Source organism: Oncorhynchus clarkii, unplaced genomic scaffold (genome assembly GCF_045791955.1).
Source record: "Oncorhynchus clarkii lewisi isolate Uvic-CL-2024 unplaced genomic scaffold, UVic_Ocla_1.0 unplaced_contig_2464_pilon_pilon, whole genome shotgun sequence".
NCBI lineage: Eukaryota > Metazoa > Chordata > Actinopteri > Salmoniformes > Salmonidae > Oncorhynchus > Oncorhynchus clarkii.
The window spans coordinates 149,208-174,530 of NW_027261083.1; the positions used below are offsets into that span (position 1 = coordinate 149,208).

At 41.9% G+C, this 25,323-nt stretch overlaps 2 protein-coding genes across 2 annotated transcripts in view; both read right to left on the reverse strand.

Moving 5' to 3' along the window:
* LOC139404699 (netrin-G1-like) overlaps positions 1 to 10,593 on the reverse strand; it is a gene marked incomplete at its 3' end in the record, with an annotated part of 148,207 nt that extends 137,614 nt beyond the window's left edge. The window contains exon 1 of the mRNA XM_071147312.1: positions 10,510 to 10,593. The remainder of the gene's footprint in view (positions 1 to 10,509) is intronic.
* A 4,870-nt stretch (positions 10,594 to 15,463) lies between these two features.
* LOC139404700 (protein arginine methyltransferase 6) lies at positions 15,464 to 16,772 on the reverse strand. The gene has a single exon (XM_071147313.1). It carries the CDS (start codon positions 16,743 to 16,745, stop codon positions 15,690 to 15,692), a length of 1,056 nt encoding a protein of 351 aa, XP_071003414.1. The 5' UTR covers positions 16,746 to 16,772; the 3' UTR covers positions 15,464 to 15,689.
* Between the last annotated feature and the right edge of the window lie 8,551 nt (positions 16,773 to 25,323).

Consider the following 25,323-nt stretch of genomic DNA (forward strand, 5'->3'; position numbering starts at 1 on the left):
AGGGACAGAGATACCCAGGCTATATAATAGATAAGGGAGCAGGGACAGAGATACCCAGGCTAGATAATAGATAAGGGAGCAGGGACTGAGATACCCAGGCTAGATAATAGATAAGGGAGCAGGGACAAAGATACCCAGGCTATATAATAGATAAGGGAGCAGGGACAGAGATACCCAGGCTAGATAATAGATAAGGGAGCAGGGACAGAGATACCCAGGCTAGATAAAAGATAAGGGAGCAGGGACAGGGATACCCAGGCTAGATAATAGATAAGGGAGCAGGGACTGAGATACCCAGGCTAGATAATAGATAAGGGAGCAGGGACTGAGATACCCAGGCTAGATAATAGATAAGGGAGCAGGGACAGAGATACCCAGGCTAGATAATAGATAAGGGAGCATTGACAGAGATACCCAGGCTAGATAATAGATAAGGGAGCAGGGACTGAGATACCCGGGCTAGATAATAGATAAGGGAGCAGGGACAGAGATACCCAGGCTAGATAATAGATAAGGGAGCATTGACAGAGATACCCAGGCTAGATAATAGATAAGGGAGCAGGGACTGAGATACCCAGGCTAGATAATAGATAAGGGAGCATTGACAGAGATCCCCAGGCTAGATAATAGATAAGGGAGCAGGGACAGGGATACCCAGGCTATATAATAGATAAGGGAGCAGGGACAGAGATACCCAGGCTATATAATAGATAAGGGAGCAGGGACAGAGATACCCAGGCTGGATAATAGATAAGGGAGCAGGGACAGGGATACCCAGGCTATATAATAGATAAGGGAGCAGGGACAGAGATACCCAGGCTAGATAATAGATAAGGGAGCAGGGACAGAGATACCCAGGCTATATAATAGATAAGGGAGCAGGGACAGAGATACCCAGGCTAGATAATAGATAAGGGAGCAGGGACTGAGATACCCAGGCTAGATAATAGATAAGGGAGCAGGGACAAAGATACCCAGGCTATATAATAGATAAGGGAGCAGGGACTGAGATACCCAGGCTATATAATAGATAAGGGAGCGGGGACAAAGATCCCCAGGCTAGATAATAGATAAGGGAGCATTGACAGAGATACCCTGGCTAGATAATAGATAAGGGAGCAGGGACAGAGATACCCAGGCTATATAATAGATAAGGGAGCAGGGACAGAGATACCCAGGCTAGATAATAGATAAGGGAGCAGGGACTGAGATACCCAGGCTAGATAATAGATAAGGGAGCAGGGACAAAGATACCCAGGCTATATAATAGATAAGGGAGCAGGGACTGAGATACCCAGGCTATATAATAGATAAGGGAGCAGGGACAGAGATACCCAGGCTAGATAATAGATAAGGGAGCATTGACAGAGATACCCTGGCTAGATAATAGATAAGGGAGCAGGGACAAAGATACCCAGGCTATATAATAGATAAGGGAGCAGGGACTGAGATACCCAGGCTATATAATAGATAAGGGAGCAGGGACGGAGATACTCAGGCTAGATAATACATAAGGGAGCACGGACAGAGATACCCAGGCTAGATAAAAGATAAGGGAGCAGGGACAGAGATACCCAGGCTAGATAAAAGATAAGGGAGCAGGGACAGAGATACCCAGGCTAGATAATAGATAAGGGAGCAGGGACTGAGATACCCAGGCTAGATAATAGATAAGGGAGCAGGGACAGAGATACCCAGGCTATATAATAGATAAGGGAGCAGGGACAGGGATACCCAGGCTAGATAATAGATAAGGGAGCACGGACAGAGATCCCCAGGCTAGATAATAGATAAGGGAGCATTGACAGAGATACCCAGGCTAGATAATATATAAGGGAGCATTGACAGAGATCCCCAGGCTATATAATAGATAAGGGAGCAGGGACAGAGATGCCCAGGCTAGATAATAGATAAGGGAGCAGGGACAGGGATACCCAGGCTATATAATAGATAAGGGAGCAGGGACAGAGATACTCAGGCTAGATAATAGATAAGGGAGCAGGGACAGAGATACCCAGGCTAGATAATAGATAAGGGAGCAGGGACTGAGATACCCAGGCTAGATAATAGATAAGGGAGCAGGGACAGAGATACCCAGGCTATATAATAGATAAGGGAGCAGGGATACCCAGGCTAGATAATAGATAAGGGAGCAGGGACAGAGATACCCAGGCTAGATAATAGATAAGGGAGCAGGGACAGAGATACTCAGGCTAGATAATAGATAAGGGAGCAGGGACTGAGATACCCAGGCTAGATAATAGATAAGGGAGCAGGGACTGAGATACCCAGGCTAGATAATAGATAAGGGAGAAGGGACAGAGATACCCAGGCTAGATAATAGATAAGGGAGCAGGGACAGAGATGCCCAGGCTAGATAATAGATAAGGGAGCAGGGACAGGGATACCCAGGCTATATAATAGATAAGGGAGCAGGGACAGAGATACTCAGGCTAGATAATAGATAAGGGAGCAGGGACTGAGATACCCAGGCTAGATAATAGATAAGGGAGCAGGGACTGAGATACCCAGGCTAGATAATAGATAAGGGAGAAGGGACAGAGATACCCAGGCTAGATAATACATAAGGGAGCAGGGCCAGAGATTCCCAGGCTAGATAATAGATAAGGGGAGCACATAAAAGATCACAACAGCCAGGTCATTATCACCCTCTACAATTTAGACACTGGTCCTTCCTCTCATTATTACCCACTTTGAATCCAGTGTCACTGGCAGAGGAGAGCAGAGCAGGGGAGAGGGGTGTGCTATGCATTTTAAGTGAGACCTGGGCTATTTGGGGCAGGTCGCCTGCTTCCTCCCCCCATCCATCAAGAATAAGGTGGGACACTGCAGAAATAAAGGGGTTTTAGAGGATGTGAGAGATTAAGTTTAATATATGTTGATAAATAATAATATGTTGATAAAGGCTTTCAAAGAGTGAACATGTTGTCAATTAGAGGTCGACCGATTATTATTTTTCAACGCCGATACCGATACCGATACCGATTATTGGAGGACCAAAAAAAAACAGATACCGGTTAGTCGGTCGATTATATATATATATATATCTGTAATAATGACAATTACATCAATACTGAAAGAACAATGAACACATATTTTAACTTAATATAATATATAAATAAAATCTATTTAGTCTCAAATAAATAATGAAACATGGTTTCATTTGGTTTAAATAATGCAAAAACTCAGTGTTGGAGAAGAAAGTAAAAGTGCAATATGTGCCATGTAAAAAAGCTAACGTTTAAGTTCCTTGCTCAGAACATATGAAAGCTGGTGGTTCAATATTCCCAGTTCTTCAATATTCCTAGTTAAGAAGTTTTAGGTTGTAGATATTATAGGAATTATGACACGTCGACTATTTCTCTCTATACCGTTTCTATTTCATATACCTTTGACTATTGGATGTTCTTATAGGCACTTTAGTATTGCCAGCCTAATCTGAGGAGTTGATGGGCTTGAAGTCATAAACAGTGCTGTGTTTCAAGCATTGCTAAGAGCTGCTGGCAAATGCAGTAAAGTTTGAATGAATGCTTACGAGCCTGCTGCTGCCTACCACCGCTCAGTCAGACTGCTCTATCAAATATCAAATCATAGACTTCATTGTAAAATAATAATCAAAAAAATACAAGCCTTTGGTCATTAATATGGTCAAATCCGGAAACTATCATTTCAAAAACAAAACGTTTATTCTTTCAGAGAAATATGGAACTGTTCCGTATTTTATCAAACGGGTGGGAACCCTAAGTCTAAATATTGCTGTTACATGGCACAACCTTCAATGTTATGTCATAATTATGTACAATTCTGGCAAATTAGTTCGCAACGAGCCAGGCGGCCCAAACTGTTGCATATACCCTGACTCTGCATGCAATGAACGCAAGATAAGTGACACAATTTCCCTAGTTAATATTGCCTGCAAACATGAATTTCTATTAACTAAATATGCAGGGTTAAAAATATATACTTCTATTGATTTTAAGAAAGGCATTGATGTTCATGGTTAGGTACATTCATGCAACGATTGTGCATTTTTCGCGAATGCGCATTTGTTAAATCATCCCCCGTTTGGCGAAGTAGGCTGTGATTCGATGATAAATCAACGGGCACCGGATTGATTATATGCAACGCAGGACAAGCCAGTTAACCTAATAATATCATCAACCATGTGTAGTTAACTAGTGATTATGTGAAGATTGATTGTTTTTTATAAGATAAGTTTAATGCTAGCTAGCATCTTACCTTGGCTCCTTGCTGCATTCGCGCAACAGATGGTCAGCCTACCATACAGTTTCCTCGTGGAATGCAATGTAATCGGCCATAATCAGCATCCAACAATTCCGATTACCGATTGTTATGAAAACTTGAATCGGTTAATTTTAAAGGTATTAAAAATTAAGCAATATACACAAACAAAAGTGTAAAATAAATGGCTTACTATTTGACATGAAATGGAGTCCTATGAAGGCTATGAACTCTTCTGCGGTTCAGTAAGTGAGTATTTTCAGTCTTTCCTGTTCTAAGGCATCCTTGGTGTACAGTACACTGGGCTCCCGGCTCACTGGCTCATAAGGCATACATAGAACGGAGTGTATTTTTGGGGCATAGGATCCTACCAATGAGGCAATGCTGAGGTTGATTTTATATTTAAACCCATAAATGTTTTACAGGATCCATATGACCTCGCGGAGAGCTCTCTCGCCAACTCTTTCCCTTCTCTCTTTTTCTCTCTCTGAAGCTGTGAACCCCCCCCTCCCTCCCTCCCTTATGTCCGCTTTCATTTCGTCCCTGGGGCCACTCAAGCATGGCTGAGTGTTTAAAAGTCAGTGGGGAAAGACATGCATGCTTGGCCTGGCAGTGGTTACAACTACTGGAGTAGCTTCTGACTGAGTCATGTGTATGAATACCCAACCTCTTCAGCTCCCTCCTACCTCACTGCCTCCCAACAATCCTGCTCTTCTTCTTTTCATCTTGTCTCTTTATACCTGTTCCCTGTGCCCTCTCATATTTTCCACGTCTCTCTGTCTCCATCTCTTGCTAAACAAAGCCAGTGATGTGCCTAGCTTGTGTGGGATAGACAGGAGAGAAAAAGACAGATGGAGACATAGAGAGAGAAAGAGAAAGAGAGAGAGAGAGAGATAAAGAGAGAACGAGAAAGAGAGAGAGAGAGGGAGAGGGAGAGGGAGAGAGAGAGAGAGAGAGAGAGAGAGAGAGAGAGAGAGAGAGAGCTGGGCCAGCATCACATGGAGACTTGTGCCATGCATGGAGGGCTCTTCACTCTCCTCAGATTCCTGGGCCTGCCTTCCTTTCCCAGAATCCCTAATCTTCCTCGTTAACAACCTGCCAATATGACAGTCCTCATAAATAAACATGTGGCAGACAACCGGAGCATGCCCCTACCAACATGACAACCAAGCGTTCAATGTTCCAGAATGTTTGATGAGCCCAACACACATCTCTGTGGCATACCATCACCACAGCACCAGCAGATCCCCACAATGGCCTCCCCTCTCCTCTATCTTCAACTGGCTAAAATTTGCATACAGGTGTATGATCTTTTTTCAGTCATGGTGTGGTGTATCCTAGCTAATGAATGAAGCTATAACAACTGTTTCGGTGAAACAGCATGGCTTTCTGTCTGTTGGGGAGGGGAGCATCGAGAAATCAAAGCAAAGGTTTTGAGCAGAACAGCAGTGGAACATGGCAGCCCTCCCTTCCCCCTCTAATACAATCTGATTGTTGGAGCCAGACAGGTCCCGGGCCTCTGAAGGCAAGAAACTCCCTCAGCGCTGCTGCCAAGACGTGCTTGACTTGCCCCCACAGCTGCATCTCACATGGTCTCTCTCTCTCTGTCTCTCCTTTTCTCTTACCCTCCCCACTCTTACGCTCTCTTACTCTCACTGCTTTCACACTCTCCTTCCTCTCTCACTCTTACTCCCTGCCACATGCATCTTGTGTGTGAGAGAGGGGCACTTTTGACAGGGTGACTCTTACGATGCTGTCTGCGTGGAGTTGTGTGTGTGGAGCTCGGGGCATCTGTTACTCCTGCGCCACATACAGAAGTGTACTGTAGCAAACTAGACAGCAGGGAGAAAGTATACGCCAGCCACCACCACTACCACTCCTCCACCCTCTCTCTCCCTGTCTCTCGCCCTCTCACATTCTCCTCGGCCTCCCTTCGCCACCAAGCACACACTTCATTGCGACATAGGAACACCTAATGCATTATTAAAAACACTTTTCCTAAAAGGCTGCTACCATATTATTCAGCTTTCACAGTGGCATGCCTGCATGGCTACTCTACATGTCCACCTCTAGCCCTCACAATAAGCCCAGCAAGGTAACCCACTGGAAATAGAGAACATGTGCATTAATAGTAATGAACATGTATAGCAGCTGATACTGTTACATTGAGCTTTATCAAAATCCAAGGTCTTTTGAAGGCAATGTATAAAATAAAGTAGTCATGTCTAAATTATAAGGTAAATATCGTAGCAAGTGCAAGTTTTACTATTGGCAACATGTCAACATGGGTGGACTGGAAATCATTATAATGACTATTGCTCTTCGTTCCAAATTTGATCAACATCATAATTTATGGGTGAACAGAATATCATTTAGTATCATATCTAATATTAACCTTACAAGTCCATGTACGGACATTACCGCACTTGTTTTTTAAAATTCTGTGAAATTAAATTGGCATACATTAATGATTTGACCATAATATTATTATAATTACAAACAAACTAAAATGTAAAAATAAGTTAGTAGGCCCTGTATTAGAAATATAAATACCGTATAACACCCTAATGTATTTAAATAGTATGCCATAATATATATGATATGTGATAATGTTAACCAAACCCAACTGTATAAAATACAGGCTCTCAGTCTGCAGCTTCTTACTGATCATTATTATTTACCAAATCTAATCAAAGTCAAGTAATATGCAGAGGATAAACCTGGATTCGAAATGCACGGGTGATGCACGGACATAAAGCTGCTCTGAATAAAACAACTACTCAAACATATTGTTAGGCGTATCAATAGACTATAATATAAGAAACTACCAAGCCTTTCAAAAGGATGCAGGATAGATTGTCGTGTATAAAAAAAAACACTTCTATTTTGGCACCCACACATTCTTTAGCCTACTAAAAAACGTGGGGCTTCAGCAGGCGTATTGATAGGACAGGGCTGAACAGGGCATAACCATAAAGTATATTTCCTTTAAAACAACCCCCCAAAAAATACAGAATAGACAGTATCTTTTTAGCGGCATTTCATGATATTGACTGGTAATACTAATACGGAATTGGTCAATTCCACAAGGGGGCGCTTCCACAAATCACAAGTAGGCTTAGCTTTGCCAAAAGGGCACCGGAGTCAAGTAATTAATGTTTTCATTACATTATTTTAGTTATTAAATGAGTAATGAGCATGGACGCGTTCAACTTCATTCAGACTGCATTATGGCAAATTATACCAAATGTTCAAAGATATGACATAATCAACACTTCGATAAGAGCCTACTATAGGTGGGTTTCCAACTAAAGTTAGGCTACAATTCAGGAAGTATTGAAAGATGAGTCAGCTATTAAGACTACCTTCATACAGCATACAATGGTTTAACGAAGGTGGCCACAATTAAACGAGTTACTTTAATTGTACAACATGCCTACAAAATATACTTAGTTCAATAATAGCCTATGCGTACTTACATTTGTAGGTTTGCCTCAATTCACCGTGCACAGTCCAGTGTTCAACAAGTTCAGCACTGACCACAGGAACCCCTTTAAGATGCGCGTGTAAATCTTAATGTGATGAGTTCGGTAGAAACGGGATGCTAAAAGTTGATGACCCAAGAGTTAAAACAAGCTGAGTCTGGAGTGGAGGCAGCGATTGAATGGTCCCCCCGCGCGCACGTCAATCTTCCTGGAATCGCTGTGCAAGTGCAACATCTCTTTAGTGAAGAGACGGGATCAGAGGAGATTTTCTCCCACTTTAAAACAAATGACTGATCACTGTCTGGAGCTCTTAGAGCAGCACAATAACACAAATAGGTGAGTATTTTGACAGCAGCCTATGTCCCGCGCGCCGCTGGTCATCATTCTGCCACGTGCAATTCCATTATTGCATTGTTGGAAGCAATGGAACAGTTTCCGCATCAGAAAAATAAAAAGAACACTATGAAAAAACTTTGAAACGCAAAGGCTCCTTTGTCTTTTATAAAATGTCCGTTTAATCTGTATCATTTCTTAGATCCACAGCCAAGACATTTGACTCCTGTGAGCGGATATACACTTATCTCTCTCTCTCTTAATCTCTCGCTATAGCCTACTCGTTACAGGCACTCAAAGGGAACATGAATCACAGCAATTAGCAGCGCTGCCGAGAATATCCTCCACTGTTCCGGCGTCACGCATCCCTCGCGCATTCCCCTACACTGCACTGCTAGGCAGGAAACTGCTCAGTGGAGATGGCGGGTAAGAGATAGCGCACTTAGAGAGTCCGTTAGATTAAACCGCTCACTCAGCCTCAATATTTCCCCCCCAGCGCAGTCCTCTTTCAGGACCAGTCTGAGACTCAATGGGGCGGATGTGTCTAAACTTAGAGGACAAATGACAGATCACTGAGAACAGTGGTTCCCACTCTAACGGACGGAGCAGAGAGAGAGAGAGATATGAGAGATAAGCAATCTCTTCCAAATGCGAGCTAAAGTAGTGATTGCATCCCGTACCTCTACCAATATGCCTACATGTGTTCCGCAGGGTCCTAAAGGTAGCAAATAATTTTAATAACCTCAGTCATTAAACTATTTTAAATGTAGTTGTTTTGGTGGTTTAGTTCAATGATATAGACTAACTGTTTCAATGCTATGTAAACATAGGCTAGAGTTTTGTCAGATTGCGCACAGAATATGCGCACTTTACGAAACATTGTGATGATGTTGGTAATTGACTTGGAGAGGCACACATATGGAAATGAAAATCAAACATTTAGGCTTTCCATTCCTAAGTATGGGGCTCCTGAGCCCCCAAATCTGTCCCGGGTTAAATTAATGAGGGGTTTGAAAATATGAGTATAGAGGTCTGTCAAATATAGGCATGGGATGATGCGCAAAGCATTCACTCCACCCCATACATGACGTGCTCAAATTACAGCACACACATACCACGGCCACCCAACAAAAACCTTGATGAGTCAGTGTGAGTTGCTGGAAGTTTAGCAACGTCATTACACCTTGTGTAAGACTCCATCTGTTAGCTGCATTTTCACTGCAATTTACCGGACACTGGCAAGAGTCGAAACAAGTGATTTCTACAGGGGATTGAGTCCGCAGCAATCTCTCACACCGTCAGGATGTTAGCCTTGGGGAGGGCCCAGATTATATTAAAATTCGATCCATTCTGACAGTAAATCCTCCAGCGGTGGCGATGATCCGGAGGACAGAAAGAAACAATCAAGACCAGAGATGGAGAGAGAAAGAGAAAGCACTGAAATTATATCAATGACCCTGCTACTCCTGTTTTGACGTATAGGGCCGGTTTGGAATACAAATCTATTTCAATTCTTCTCCATTGAGCAGCAAAGGAGACCAGTCCCTATGGTTGACCTGTATAGAGGTCTCATGTAGGAGTACAAATAGTCTGTTAGGCCTGTATGATTCACAAGTTTGAAAAAACATCCTTGGGGGACAGATGCTGACCTGTGTGGCCTGTGACTTGAGATTTATGTAGAGTGTCAATAGGCCTAGTTTTGCAATTATTGTGCTGGACAATAAACTCCCTTATTTACTCACATATTTCTATTGAACATGTCAAACGTTGCAATTAAAATCGGTGCTGAAAGTTGGAAAGAAGTAGCACGGGGCCATATCTTAATAACCTAATGCTTTTGTTAGGATTTCAAATTTAAAATTGGAATTAAAAGCAATTTTTCCCTTACAGTGTCTCGCTGCACCCCTGTGGATGCCGATATGTTGAAATGAATCAGTAGCGTTATTATCAGCTTTGTACAATTTATGAGGTGAACGAAGAATCCTATATGTCGAAATCAGCTCCCCACACACAGCTCGCTCTATGAGCAGTGCAATACATACACCTATCAGACCTCTGTTAGATAGTGAGCCCTATATAGTGAGGCATATGGCCTCAATTATCACACAGATATTCCCGAACAGCAAGTCCGCAACAACACCTTGGCGAGCTTTACACCACGCAGCAAACGCACAAATAAGTCAAAGGTCTAGGACAACAATTAAGAAGATTACAAATGCATACAACTATACCCACTGTACTTATATATTTATTTTAAAGCATTATTTAATGAATCGACTGTGCTCTATTTTTATCTTAGTTATACACTTTTCCTGTCAGCTGTCAGAAACCACTCTATCAAATCATAAGGCGTCTCATATAGCCGCGACCATCAACAAGTTTGTGCCCATCCCTCCAACATGCAGAAACCCAAACAAGTAGACCTTACCTTTTCTCTCAAAGGCTCATTTCGTATCCCTGCGAAGAATAGCGAAGATCATGTAACACAGCGATATATTTCTTTTTTTAAACCTGGTCATCGTCGTTCACGCGGAGAGCAGAGACTTGCTGTGAAACGACTAGTTCTCTCCGTGGCTTCACCGGAATGGGGTGAGCAGAGGCACGGATGTCACTTCAGTGACAATGGCACTTCAGTTAGTGGAACAACAAGGCAAACACATGCAACGTCACACAGGGGTAAAGGGAAATAGTACTTTAAGTTCTACTTGATCCTTGTCTGAAAAGTTGTTGATGACAAAAATACAGTGGCTATGACTATTGAGCACGTCTTTCATTAGACTTGTAGAAGGAGTGGTTATAATACCGACACTCATGAGTAGTGCTGCAGCATTCTGACATGTAGTAAATGATCTTGTCTACCGAGACACACGCATTTCAAGCATCTTTCAGTAATGGAAACATCGTGTTTAACTGATATAAAATAATTTGTTATGGGTATACTTTAGTTTGCCTTTAATAGTCATATAATAAGTCATGCAATGTCACAACTAAGTTTAGTGAATCATTTCAAGTGAAAAGATAAGGCTACAGAAAACAGATTGATAGTAGAAAATATCTAACACGTGACAATCACATGACGTTGTGGAAAGTATAACAACATTGCATCTGAGGATCTGTCAGAGTCCTTTTTAGCAAACAAAGATGGAAGCCAGCCAGTCACATGGGCTATTTTTGCTTTGACATAGCATGAAATGTATTTAAATTAAGCATCATCCCAATCCTAACATGGAGAACAATTATTATCAAATTGTGTTAGTGTAATTTACTCTGCTCAAAATACATTACACGTGCACTTCAAAAGAAAAAGATCAGAGAAAGTATATAGCTCTATGTAGATGCGTCAACTGGGCACTGGCTTCAGCACCATAGACAGCTCCTCGCGTGTTAACTGGGCAGCACTGCTCTTTTCTGGAGCTGGACAGCTCGTCACACGTTAACTGGGCAGCACCGCTCATTTAAGGTGGTGGACAGCTCCTTACGTGACAAAGCACAGTTGAATACTATAGGGATCATCTTCTCACAAATAGAATGCATTTAGCTTTTTAATAACTCACACCTCAATGCATGGAGAGGTATTTTGAATCTTAATATACCTTTCAGCACGTGGACAGATCCTCACGCGACTCGCCCAAGGGCAACTCATCTGACACGAACATACCATCACAAACCACACAATAACCAGCATTGGAATAAAACAGCCCATTTCATGCTACTCTCTTTTCCTGTAATGCCTAGTTTGTTTGTCCACTTAGCTACACCAAGGACAGAATGGATAAAAATACAGATGTTGTAGACTGAATATCTATCAAAAAGTACAATTATTCTCACTGCATCACCACAACTCTGAAGAAGAGAAGAAAGACAAATGTTAGTCTATTTAAAAAAATGCCTCAGGGTCAGTATACACTAACTAGGTGACCTGAACAGGAAGCATTTAAGGCCCTTACTTTAGTTATAGTCTTCCTTGGTCAGAGGACTTGTGGTCTTACAATAACCTCTCCTTCTACACAGGTTGTAATATCTAACAGCTATTAAACAATTACCTGTAAATCATCCCACTGACAGAGGGATAAAAATGGTACTTGAACTAGACATCAAATGTATTGTGGTCGGATGGATTGTAAAAACAAATTGTGATCCACTGGCCCCTTTCCTTCTTTGATTGAAAAGCTTCTGCACCATCTATGTTTACTATCCCCCAGCCCCCCACCCCCTCCCCCCATTCAGCACAGTGTTTTAAAATCTATGTCGAGGTTCGATAGTTGGCACTGCAATTGACACAGACCGGCAATCACGTGCCTCACGCTCCATTATTTGTCATCCACCTCTGTCAGTGTGTGTGTATGTGTGCCTTTCTGTGGATGCTGTGCTGTCATATATTGGATGATGATTAGAAAATGGATGTCTACAGACATTTTTGCCCATCACTGTATTGGATTTGACCTTGGTTCAATGGAGTGTACTGTTGCCTTCATCTGGTCGGCAAGCAAGTGGGAGGCAGTGTGTGTATTTGTATTAATTATGAACCCCCATTAACTGCTGCCAAGGCAGCAGCTAATCTTCCTGGGGTCCAGCAAAATTAAGGCAGTTATACCATTTTCAAAACATTACAATACATTCACAACACACGTTTTTCTTGAAAAACAAAACAATAAAGACTGATCATCAGGAAGTGTTACAAGCACTGGAACAAAATAGGCCTCGGTTTGAGTCCCAGTCAAACAAAAACCCTGGATTTGCTACATGGGTGTCAGCAGTGGGATGGTCAGGATACCATAATATGTCAACTGTAAGCCCAGCAATAGTTCTATTACTACGTATTATATGTATTCTTATAAGAGAACATTACGCCCATGACCTGGCTAAAGACCTTTCATCAATCTGTGTTCTACAGTCCTCTACTTATCCTGCATGGTGCTTTAAGCCCACAACTTAACTCCCCAAATTGAAATATCATAATAAGTCAAAAATAAGAAAAAAAGAAAAACTATACCTGAGAAGAATTACATAGGAGCATAATCCATAAAGTTCATGATTGAAAAGGGATTAGAACCACACAGGCACCACACAGTTTGGTGGATTTGTACTTCACACACAGGCGAAACCCGTCTGCCTCGCCTCCTGCCGTAGGCTGATTGTGATTTGGCCATCCTGTTCGGGATTTACTTAACAGCACCAAACAACTCTGTCCCTGTTGTGATGTGTTGTGTCCGTTCATGCAGTCATGCCTCACTGCAGTCAGTTGGATGCATTTCTGACACACACACACACACACACACACACACACACACACACACACACACACACACACACACACACACACACACACACACACACACACACACACACACACACACACACACACACACACACACACACAATTCCAGCTGAGGATTTGAATGTGAAGTCAGTCACATTCATGGGCTGGGGATAAACAGATAAATGGGAACACACCATAGTATTTGAACAGCTTTACTGTGTGCATCAATGTTTGTGTACAAAATAATGATTGAAACGTAGCCTTATCGTAAAGCAGAAATAATACAATGGAACAGTATAGGTGTGAGAGAAAGGTGTTCAGTAACTGTATAATAGAGATAATCCTGTAGAAAAAGGTGTTCAGTAACTGTATAATAGAGATAATCCAGTAGAAAAAGGTGTTCAGTAACTGTATAATAGAGATAATCCTGTAGAAAAAGGTGTTCAGTAACTGTATAACAGAGATAATTCAGTAGAAAAAGGTGTTCAGTAACTGTATAATAGAGATAATTCAGTAGAAAAAGGTGTTCAGTAACTGTATAATAGAGATAATCCTGTAGAAAAAGGAAGAGTGATGGAGTGATTGAAACCTAGCCTTATTACACTATTTAAAAGAATAGACAATAAAAGAAGGGCAGTAGTGTCGGTGTGAGAGAAAAAAGGTGTAGGCTAAATGCATGATAGAGATTAGTGGTACAAGGTAGTTTGTAATATCCCTGTCTATAAAAAGGCTTACATCCAGGGCTGCTAATGATAATGATGACAGATGATTTCTCCAGGGCTGTAGGGAGACTAACGCACAGCTCAGGGAATTGCTCTTCTAAATTACGTTTTTGTAAATAACATGTTTCCAATTTGTCAAAATATTGGTTACTATAACTGGCTGGTGGAAAATGATTCCTATTGGTTTATATATTGTAGGCCATTAGCATACCAGGCACAAATATGAGATGGTGATCAGGGGTCCATTCCAAATGGCACCCTGTTCCCTATATAGTGCCCTACTTTTGGCCAGGGCCCATGGGGCTCTGACCAAAAGAACTGCATTGTAGATTAAGCACATTTTCTATTGATCCTCCTTACAAGACAAATAAACCAAATAAATGTTTCTACGCCCTTTCTATTTGTTTTCAAATGATTCAAGGCAAGGATGGGTTAGAATGAGTAGAGCGTTGAGCAGAGAAGAGTGACTGTGCATGCTGCAGTTTGATACGTTCAGGAGCATCTGGAAGCTAATACTGCACTTAACATTTCCAATATCTGTGTTCCTGCCTTTAGTCTGTCTACTAGGCACTGGCAGGTTAGAAGACACCTGTGGCAACTAAGTGAATTTGAGAAAAAATGTTGCTGTGAAGTCACATTTAACTATGAGAGTCAATAAAGACTACCAAATAACAGCCTAACTGTATATTCTATTTTTCTTATTAAAATGTTACCCGTTCCATGCACCTCCTGTCTCACACCACATAGTATCATAAAGAGAAAAACAGGTTTGCCATACTTTTAACATGCACATTATTCTATCAGACATGATCACCTTACTGTAAGCTAATGGTTAGAGTCCAACTGGAATGAAAATGTAAATGCCAGAGAATGCTAGACATTTGTCCTCACCTGAGCTGCATAGCAGTCTTGTTAGGGTAATATACATCAGGGAGGCCTAGAGAGTTTTTCAAAGTAGCCTTCAGTGAATGAGTGGGTGAATCTATTAAACTAGTTATGGACAACCATTTCAATAACAATCAGGTAAAATATGACCTGGGTTCAGGGGCCATGTAGGGATATGCAATAAAATGCTAATTAATTACTTAAAAATCATACACTGTGATTTTCTGGATTTTTGTTTTAGATTCCGTCTCTCACAGTTGAAGTGTACCTATGATAAAAATTACAGACCTCTACATGCTTTATAAGTAGGAAAACCAGCAAAGTCGGCAGTGTATCAAATACTTGTTCTCCCCACTGTATATTGCCCTGACCTTGTTACCTTGCTTCTACTGTAAGACCCACTCATAGTGTAAGCAAAAAAATGTTTTTTCCCCATATAAATATGAGAAAAAGTGAGTTGCATACCATTTCAATTGAGAGCTTATTTGTTAAATGTATTTATTTCATTCCATCCACTTAAGTATTTAATTCAGATCAATTATCACAACACATTGGCTCTCCTTCACAAGTTCAAAGACATCAGGAAACTCTGTAGCATAAACTACACAACAATAGTGGGATTCTTTCCATTATTACAACTTAGGCCTTGGCCAACAATTAATTGCCAAGTGTCCCTCTGCTGCTAAGCCAGGTTAATGTAAGGTTGACACTGCTTAAACTGTCAAAGATTAGGTCTAAACATTATTGTTGAGCCTCTCCTGAATAACAATCTGGGATGGAAAAGGTCTTGGACTGTTTTTTGAGTTCTCCTATAGTGTAGTCCACGTGGATGCATATATGTCTGGAACTGTCCTCTGAGGGAGACATGTTGACTTCGCCCACCACTGTGGTGTCTTGTCTAACATTCACTGCTTCATCCAGATACAACACTGCCTGCTTCCAGTGCGTCTCCGGTTTGAACGGAGACGTGGAGAGAACCAGGGGCTTCTCCTCGCCACCGGGAAAGGTCACCGTGAACCACACGCAGAGCGCGTTCACGGCAGACGAACCGAAACACTCGCACTTGAATGCCCCCTTCACGGATTTCAGCTGCTCCGTGGTAACCGAGTACAGATCCAACTCGGCGAATTTGGAGGGGTGGGAGAGCACGTCCTCTACCGTCACCAAGTTCACGGTGATGTCATTGCTCATGATGCATTTCCTGGCGAAGTCAGACATGCACGACATGTCCACGTCGTACTGGTCCTTCACAGTTGACCAGAAACTTAGCCGGTCCTCCACCACGAAGTCATTGATGGGTGCAATGTACAGTTCGGCCTTGGAAGGCAAAATAAGGCCGCCGGCTTTAAGCCATTTGTCGCGGGCGAAGAGGACAGAATTCAGCATAGATTCGTGAAGCAGCGCGTACCCCATCCACTCGCTTACTATCACGTCCACCTGCTCCGGTAAATCGATTGTCTCCAGAGTCCCTTTAATCACATCGATTATGTCTTCCATCTTGTTGTGTTTAACGATTTTAACAGCTTGATCAGCGATTGAACTAGCCTCCACCGCGTAAACTTTCCTGGCCCCGGCTTGGGCGCAAAATATGCTTAGAACGCCGGTTCCTGCCCCGACATCCAACACTACTTTCCCTTGGATCAAACTGCTGTTCCTCAGTATCCCTGTCCTGTACGTGTTCGTCCGGACAGTGTCTGCAATCATTTCCTCGTGAATGGTAACATCAGAATAGCTGTCAAAGTACAGGTTATCCTGCACATTTTTGTCTAATTTCCTTTTCTTTGTGAAGTGGGACATTTCGCTTGCCCTCAGATTCTTGTTATCACGTTGGAACGTCAGTGCATTATACTTCCGGAAAGAGGAAACGGGTTGCACCTTGGTCTTTGTCGTTTTTAGAAGCAGTCGAATTCGTAGATTTGCTAGCTATTTGTTTTTAAAGAACTACATTTCCCAGGAGTAAAAAGTGAACCATCAAATGACAGTGGTCGCAATGCGTTGTTTGATGCCGCGTTGAAACCATCTGTGAGCTCAGAATTCGGAAACTCTGACTTCAATGCGTTCAAAACAACTGGGAACTCGGAAAAAAAACAAGCTCCGACTGGGAAACGGTGATCCAACTCAGAATTTCAACTCGGGCATCTTTCTAGAGCTCCAACTTTTCGACCTGAGGATCACTGACGTCATGATTGGGCGCTCGTATTTTTCCGATGTCCCAGTTGATTTGAACGCGGCATCATTCACCGATTGATCAATGGATGACATGAGTAGCAGGACATCAAATATAATCTTGAAGAATAGTGACAAACCTGTTTGATCATGAAAAATATGTAACTACTGAATTTGCACAACCACAACCATCCATATCAAATGCAGAATTAAAGAAAACTATCATCCAATTTTCCTCACTCCTCATCATCTTATATCTTATGGTGCTTTCAAGAAAACTGCGAACTTGGAAAAATAAGAGGTCAAATAATGACGTCAGTGGTCTTGAAGTCGGAAAGTCGGAGAGACCCATGCTCCCAAAGAGGCCCATGCTCCCAAGTTGGAATTCCAAGTTGGCGGACCTTTCAAAATGATTTTTCCCAGTTTGAGCTTGGTTTTTCCCCATGTTCCCAATTTTCTTAAATGCACTGTGCAAGCTCGAGTTCCGAGTTCCCAGATATTTTGAACAAGGCATTATGGTGCCTTATAAAAGAAAAACAATACACATTTTGTGAAATTACGATGCAGTGGGCATCACAGTGCTCCATCAGGACATGCTTTGCTGTGGGGAAGGCCAATTATAGGCTAAAGCATGTCCACAAATAGTTCTAAGCTCTCCACCCCGAAAATGATGGCAGGTAGAACACATGTTTATGTCACTGTTCTCCTCTTCCAGTGAATCCTCTGTGACTTTCCCAGGTCCTTCCAGATATCCTTGACTAGCGCTAGTTGGAGAATTAGCAGGAGCTGTATTCCATTTCACTAAGATGAAGAGGAGAGAGCTGCCAGGTTGTTGGGTTTTCCAGGATTCCTTTCAAATTAATACTTAGGACAATGCAATGAAAAATTTGCATTTATTTTACGTATCAGCTAACCACATCATATGTTATAGCAATCTGGTACCCGACGGTACAGTTGATGATGTGGCATGCAACCATTGGTTGAAACCCCCCCCCCCCCCCCCCCCCTGCACACACACATACACAGGTAGCCTGGCTGGTCCCATGCCAGGGCCAATCAGAACCTCACCACATCCCCCAATATGATGGATGACATGAATTCCCTTTAACCTTAACAAAATGACAACACATCATCATCGCCTGTCTCTCTAGAGACAGAGGAGTAGCTACAAAGCAGCTTTTGGTCTGACAAGCTGTACTTTTTTCTTCACCTTCGGTTTGCCTGCATGTGCTGCTTCTGTTGTTTGTGATGAAGTCACCTTGTACAGTTCCTATCATGGGTAGCAGTGTTGTCTATCTTGCTTTCTTCCTGCTCACTCTCTCTCTCACAGACACACACACTAAGATAACACACGTGTTTGCATAAAATCACCCTTGTTATATCATGTAATTTCCCAATCTCAAATTATTGGAGGATAAAAAAAAACACGTTTGCTCAGATGTGAGCACCTGATCTCCTTTAATTAAAGTTTTCTATCGCTGTTTGCTGATCTAAACCACGGGCTCACTGGAGTCTGATTGGTGAGTCTGATGGACTGCCAGGAGGGAAGGCATTGTGTTCACTGGGCCTGAAACATGTTGGAAAATTTCAGAGATGTTAAAGCAGGGAGATGGGAGAGAAAAGCAAGGGAGCTGATGGTTGGTCAACCATGAGTACAGCTAGAGAAAACCAAATCACTTTGGAAAAATCGATAACCTACCCGCCCAAAGCTGATCTTTATTTTCTTCTTCTTTTCAAGCTCAAGAAGTTGTTTGTGAAGGACTCGTTACATCATGCTGAGACAGACAGCAAGAAGGAAGAAGAGGACTGAGTGTGTGAGTATATCTGGTTTGTGTGTATGTACAGTCTGCTGGAGTTGTGGTGATGACCATGTACAGCACATGCCTGTATTTAGATGTCACTGTGAATGTGTTTTCTGTTTGGCATGTGTGTTTTGAGAGAAAGAGAGGCAGGTGTTAAGGTTCTGACTTCTGAGTTTCAGAATATAAAAACAGGGAGGGAGAGACAGACAGAGAGAGAATGAGACAGACAGAAAGAGAGAGAGAGAGAGAGAGAGAGAGAAAGGTAGCAAGAGTGAGCAGGCTCTTTGTACTGGAAAACAGGATGTGGTGCTTCTTTTTGGGCAGCTGCTGTCAGTCTGTACAGTCCCCTAGGAGTAGCCTGACTGCTGTCAGCATGACCAGACCTGTCACCTGCCTTAGCACTAGCCACACACACACAGACATACAGGAATGAATGCACGCACTCACGCACGCACGCACGCACGCACGCACACACACACACACACACACACACACACACACACACACACACACACACACACACACACACACACACACACACACACACACACACACACACACAGGTCCAGTGTCCTAGCAATCAGTCTCAGTGTCATGATCCCCCATTCCAGAAGACTAGCATGCTGAGTAACAGACACTTGGATGCAATGGCCGACTATCGATCATTTCCAGGGATCAATAGGAGAGTACTTTGATATTTTACTTTCATAGAACGGGGTTACATAAGCGAACAGGGGTCTGTCATTAAACAGCTTTTCCTTTTAAACAAAACATTGATTATTGTTTTCAATTGTTCTCTCTGTTTCAATGACAAACACAGTTCTCACACACAAACCATGTTTTTTTCTGTCTAGGATCTGAAACAGAGGAGAAAGCATATCTAAAACCATAGGAAACACATACACACAAGCACAATAATCAGAGATATTATCAAGCGCAAATATATCGAATTTGTCTTGCAGCAGTTTGGATGAGGAGTATTGGAGGTTGTGGAAGCGCTTTCTATAAGCCCTCCTCCATCATCATCCCCCTCCTCCCCCATCATCCCCTGCCCCTGCCCCTCCTATCCCACCCACCCTCCCCCTCCCTCCCACATTCACCCTCCCCCTCCCACTCATTCTCCTGACCAGTTGCTGTGACAGGATCTTGGCCCGTCAATCATGGCCCCATGAATCAATTCAATAATTACATCCCCTTTCCCCGAAGACCTGCTTCCCCTCCTTCCTCGTGTCAGTTACATTAGACTGCAATTAGATTAAATTACTAAGTACAACCTGCAAATATGACAGACACCATGGAGGCAGGGAGAGAGAGATGCTGACTGCATCACAATTCCTCCTCAGTATAATTTGTATCTAGACTACAATTGGAAATATGCATGATTATTCACGGACGCTATTAGACATCTCACATCTTGTCCTTTTTTCATATTCAATCAACATGCTTGTACATTGTTGTAATATATGCATTACAACTATGTTCTCCCAGGTTTCCAGATGAATCATGTTATGTTCTACTGTATGTTGTGTGTATGTTAGTCATTGAAATTCAATTCCAATAACTTTTATATCCACTTTAGGGAACTTCATGTGTGGTGACAGATTGGTGCATACAAGACACATAACAACATAGACGACAGCAACATGTACAGTCATGTTTCAGTCTTTTGATACAACATGTGCAGAAGCCTTGTGTGAAGCCGTCCACTCTTCCCGTCCGCCTCCATATCACTTAACCACTTAACCACCAAGTCAAGTGAAGACAACACTGCTTATTAATCAAAGATCCTGTAAAAGAAAAGGTTGATCAGGTTTTAAGTGCTCCAAACGGACTGTAGTGAACAGATCATGATGGTGCACTTAAAGAGAAGTGCTTAGTGCTCTGAGTTGTTGAAACAGAAATAGCCACAGATGGTTTAAATAATTGCCCTGAGCTTAGGTTTTTAAACGATAGACATGCAATATGGCATAGACCAGTGGAGGCTCCTCGGAGGAGGAATGGGAGGACCATCCTCCTCAGTGAATTTCATAAAAATTAAAATTGTAAAACATTAAAAAAGTTATCCTTTTTAGATAAAACTACACAAAGTATAATCACATCACCAAATAATTTATTAAAACAAACTACTTTGCAAGGAATGTCTACAGTACACTAAACAAAACTCTGTAGGGTAGCACCATGGTGAAGCCGGAGGACAGCTAGCTTCCGTCCTTCTCTGGGTACATTGACTTCAATACAAAACCCAGGAGGCTCATGGTTCTCACCCCCTTCCATAGACTTACAGAGTAAGTCCAATCAGAGCTCTTGCAGCATGAACTGACATGTTGTCCACCCTATTAAAGGATCAGAGAATGAATCTAGTAGTGAAAGCATAAGCTACAGCTAACTTTCACTGCAGTGTATAACATGTGGTCAGTAGTTGACATCAAGAGAGAAAGACAATAGTTAAACAGTTTTTAACAAATTAATTTCTTCCAAAATAAAGGAGAAGCAAGAGAGAAATCGAGAGATATTTTGTCTTTTATTTTTTTCAGTTTCAGTTTAGCCCACAAAAACTCTGCTCAAACAGATGGCTGCTGTGTTAGCTAGCTGGCTATGAGTGCTAAACTGCTTACTGATTGTACTTTGTAATGTTACTGCATGATTGTAGAGGGTTCACTAACTTGTTAGTTCTATTAGCTATGTTGATGTTACTTTAGCTAATATAGTGACAATTATGTAGGCTGTGTGTAGCGGTTATGATATGGTTTGGCTTGGAAAGTTTTTTTGCCTGGTCATATACAGCTGATGTGTTGTGCATTGAAGTCCACAAGCTAAAGGACAAGGTGAGAGGAAGAGAGTGTACAGATGCGTGTAGGAATAAAACGTGGCTGCTATGAAAGTGAACTGTGTTTTGACTCATCATACCAAAGGATGCTCGTGTTTCTTGGCCCAAGCAAGTCTATTCTTCTTATTGGCGTCCTTTAGTAGTGGTTTCTTTGCAACAATTCGACCATGAAAGCCCAAATCAAGAGGTCTCCTCTGAACAGTTGATGATACTTGAACTCTGTAAAGCATTTATTTGGGCTGCAATTTCTGAGGCTGGTAACTCTAATGAACTTATCCTCTGTAGCAGAGGTAACTCTTCCTTTCCTGTGGTGGTCCTCATGAGAGCCAATTTCATCATAGTGCTTGATGGTTTTTGCGACTGCACTTGAAGCAACGTTCAAAGTTCTTTAATTCTTCCGAATGGACTGACCGTCATGTCTTAAAGTAATGCCGGACTGTAGTTTCTCTTTGCTGATTTGAACTGTTCTTGTCATAATATGGACTTAGTCTTTTACCAAATAGGGCTATCTTCTACCTTTCCACAACACAATTGATTGGCTGAAATGCATTAAGAAGGAAAGAAATTCCACAACTTAACATTTAACAAGGCACACCTGTTAATTGAAATGCATTCCAGGTACTACCTCATGAATCTGGTTGAGAGAATGCCAAGAGTGTGCATAGCTGTCATCACGGCAAAGGGTGGCTTCTTTGAAGAATCTCAAATGTAAATATATTTAGATTTGTTTAACACTTTTTTGGTTACTACATGATTCATTATGTGTTATTTCACAGTTTTGATGTCTTCACTATTATTCTACAATGTAGAAAATAGTAAACTAAAGAAAAACCCTTGAATGAGTAGGTGAGTCCAAACTTTTGACTGTTACAGTACATTTTAAACAGAGTCTCAGTGTCACTCTGTTAATGTTGAAATGCCCTTTAGTTTTTAAACTATGGCACGTGACATGGTTCAATGCACCAATAAATCAGCACACTCGACTTTTTCAGTTTTTCAAATTGGTGGCGTCTTGAAGGTAAAATTAAGATGATGTATACCGTGCTAATGAAGATACAAAAAAGAGTAACGGAGCACCATGTACAATAGTCCCAGTCAGTATTAGGTAGAACTTTGCGTCTTGTGGTTACCTAGGTTACCCCATTGGCTCACAGCAAATACTTTACCTTTTTCAAACACGATTTTCTTGTTGTCTGTTGTTTTAGTAAATTACAAAACTACGTTTAAGAAAAGTACATGTCTAAAGATGACTTTTCAACAGTGCCTGCTCCCGAGTGTTCTCACTCCTTAGAAAAACACAATGTTGTAGGGCTTCCCTCATGGCCCTTTTCATGTCGATGCTAGCAACCACATGAGTGAGTTCTAGCGAGCCACCGACCGGAACATTAACCTAGCCAAGACCAATTACACAAACAAATGGACTAACGTTATACAGCAACAAGTACTCAATGGAGTTACAAACTATACTAAACAAGTTAAATATCTTACATGTGATGAAATGTTTTCCACACACATAGCTACTGTATGTTTAGCCTACTTGGACACCGGGTCCACACATTTCCCACTCTCCCACGCTGAATATTCTGTAGCTACAGGGCTCTTATTGCAGGCGCTATTGTACGGCAAACTTTCTCAAACGAGGCATTTGTGGTAAATGCATGGGGTCTGCAAGTTTATATGAACCTCAGCTATTCTGAGTTGCATCTGATTTTTTGTTATTTGTACATTGCATAAGCATAATTGATAGGACCATAGGACACACCCTGAGGAATAGATACATGCATATTCAAGTCACATGCTATAATATTACCAGGCGTGCAGGACAGGCTATGTGTGGACACTAGGCGCACAGCAGTCTATGTGTGGACACCACATGGAAATGGCCAATTAGCATGCAGGTGATAATTGGAAGGATAGCAGACATCTGGCTTATTGATGGTAGAGCCTGGCTTGTTTAAAAACTCAGACAGGGAACTATTCATTCAAGATCATCTGAGGTCAAGGAATGGAATTATATAGACAGACATCCTTTCCCTAACAATGTTTATACAATATATTGAATGTATAGAGCTATGCAATTATGGGCAGTATCTTCTGAACAGCAAGAGAAACATAAGCCTATAAGGAGAATGTTATGGCTGTGTAAGTACATGTAGTGTGATTATGGAATGAAAAGGAGGTGTGTATGAAACAAGACAAAACAAATGGATATATGAAAAATGGAGCGGCGATGGCTAGAAAGCCGGTGACGTCGAATGCAGCCCGAACAAGGAGAGGAGCCGACTTCGGCGGAAGTCGTGACAGAGAACTGCAGGGTACACTATGAGAACACGAATCTGGAAATTCAGCCTTTTCAATATCTACTGTAACTGTTTAGAGTGCACATACAATCTAACGTCACAGTATTCATTTAAATAACAAACATAAGCAGTGTTTCTATCCTCTTAATAAAAAGGCCGGACTGGGAGCAGCTCCGAGGAGATGAGATCCTTTAGGTTTCTCCTCAACACTGACCTTGAGGTTATGAAAATCAAAATCAATGCTTTTCAGTTTGAGACGTGGGTGGCAGTGGCAGCATTACCAATGTGTTCAGTTCTCTCTCTCTCTCTCTGCTGTGAATACAGTAAGTCGTTCTGTCTCTTTGTCTCCCAGGTGCAGACTAGACTAGTGAAGGCCGTTATGAGGAAACTCTGAAGTGTCAATCATGTCTGGAGTGGAGTGGGCCTTGCTGTCTGAAAAGACTGAGACCATATTCAAACTATTGGTCGAGACTCGTGATGGAATGAAAGAAAATAGCAATATGGCTAAAGACACCTACGGGGGACGGAGGGAGGGAGAGAGGGAGAGAGAGAGAGAGAGAGAGAGCATGTGTGTGCATGTCTCTCTGTCTGTGTTGCAGTGCGTGCTTTCATCTGTGCATGTGTCTGTGTGTGAGAGAAAGCATGATTAAAATAACATCCTAAATCCATCATTATCATACCTGGTGTGTCATTTGGCTCAATTAAAGCAACAAGTCTAAGTTGACATGGATATGTAGCAGATCCACATCCTTATGGTGCTGGAAACAAAGCAGTTCCTGGAATGATATTGGTGCATTTTTGGGCTAAAAGTGCAGTGGTGTTCTAGACTTCCTCCTACTGTCTGTCAACTGTGGCAGGCGGGCTAGACGTTTAGCTGGACAGTATTGCTCTCTCTCATCCTTTTAGAAAAATCCATTCTGGTACATTAGCACAACGTCTAATTGGTAGGCACTGTGTGTCTAATTGCATGCATTGATTTGTCCACAAACCTCCTCCACTTGAAATTAAATTTTTAAAAAGGGAGGACTTTAAATTAGATTAAACTAAAATTAAAGCGTTAATTTCATGTTCAGCTGAATTTCATATGGTTTTGATGCAAAGATAGGATTTGAAACAGCAGTCCTTTCATTACTTGAAGTGCTGTATGCAGTAACATTTCATTGCATTTGAACTCTGCATTCCTATTGAAATTCTGTTCAGGCCTTTGCACGGTGGCATGTGCCAATAGTAACCTCCTCAGTCTTTCACTACAGCCTATTCAGTACGTTGTTTGATACCAT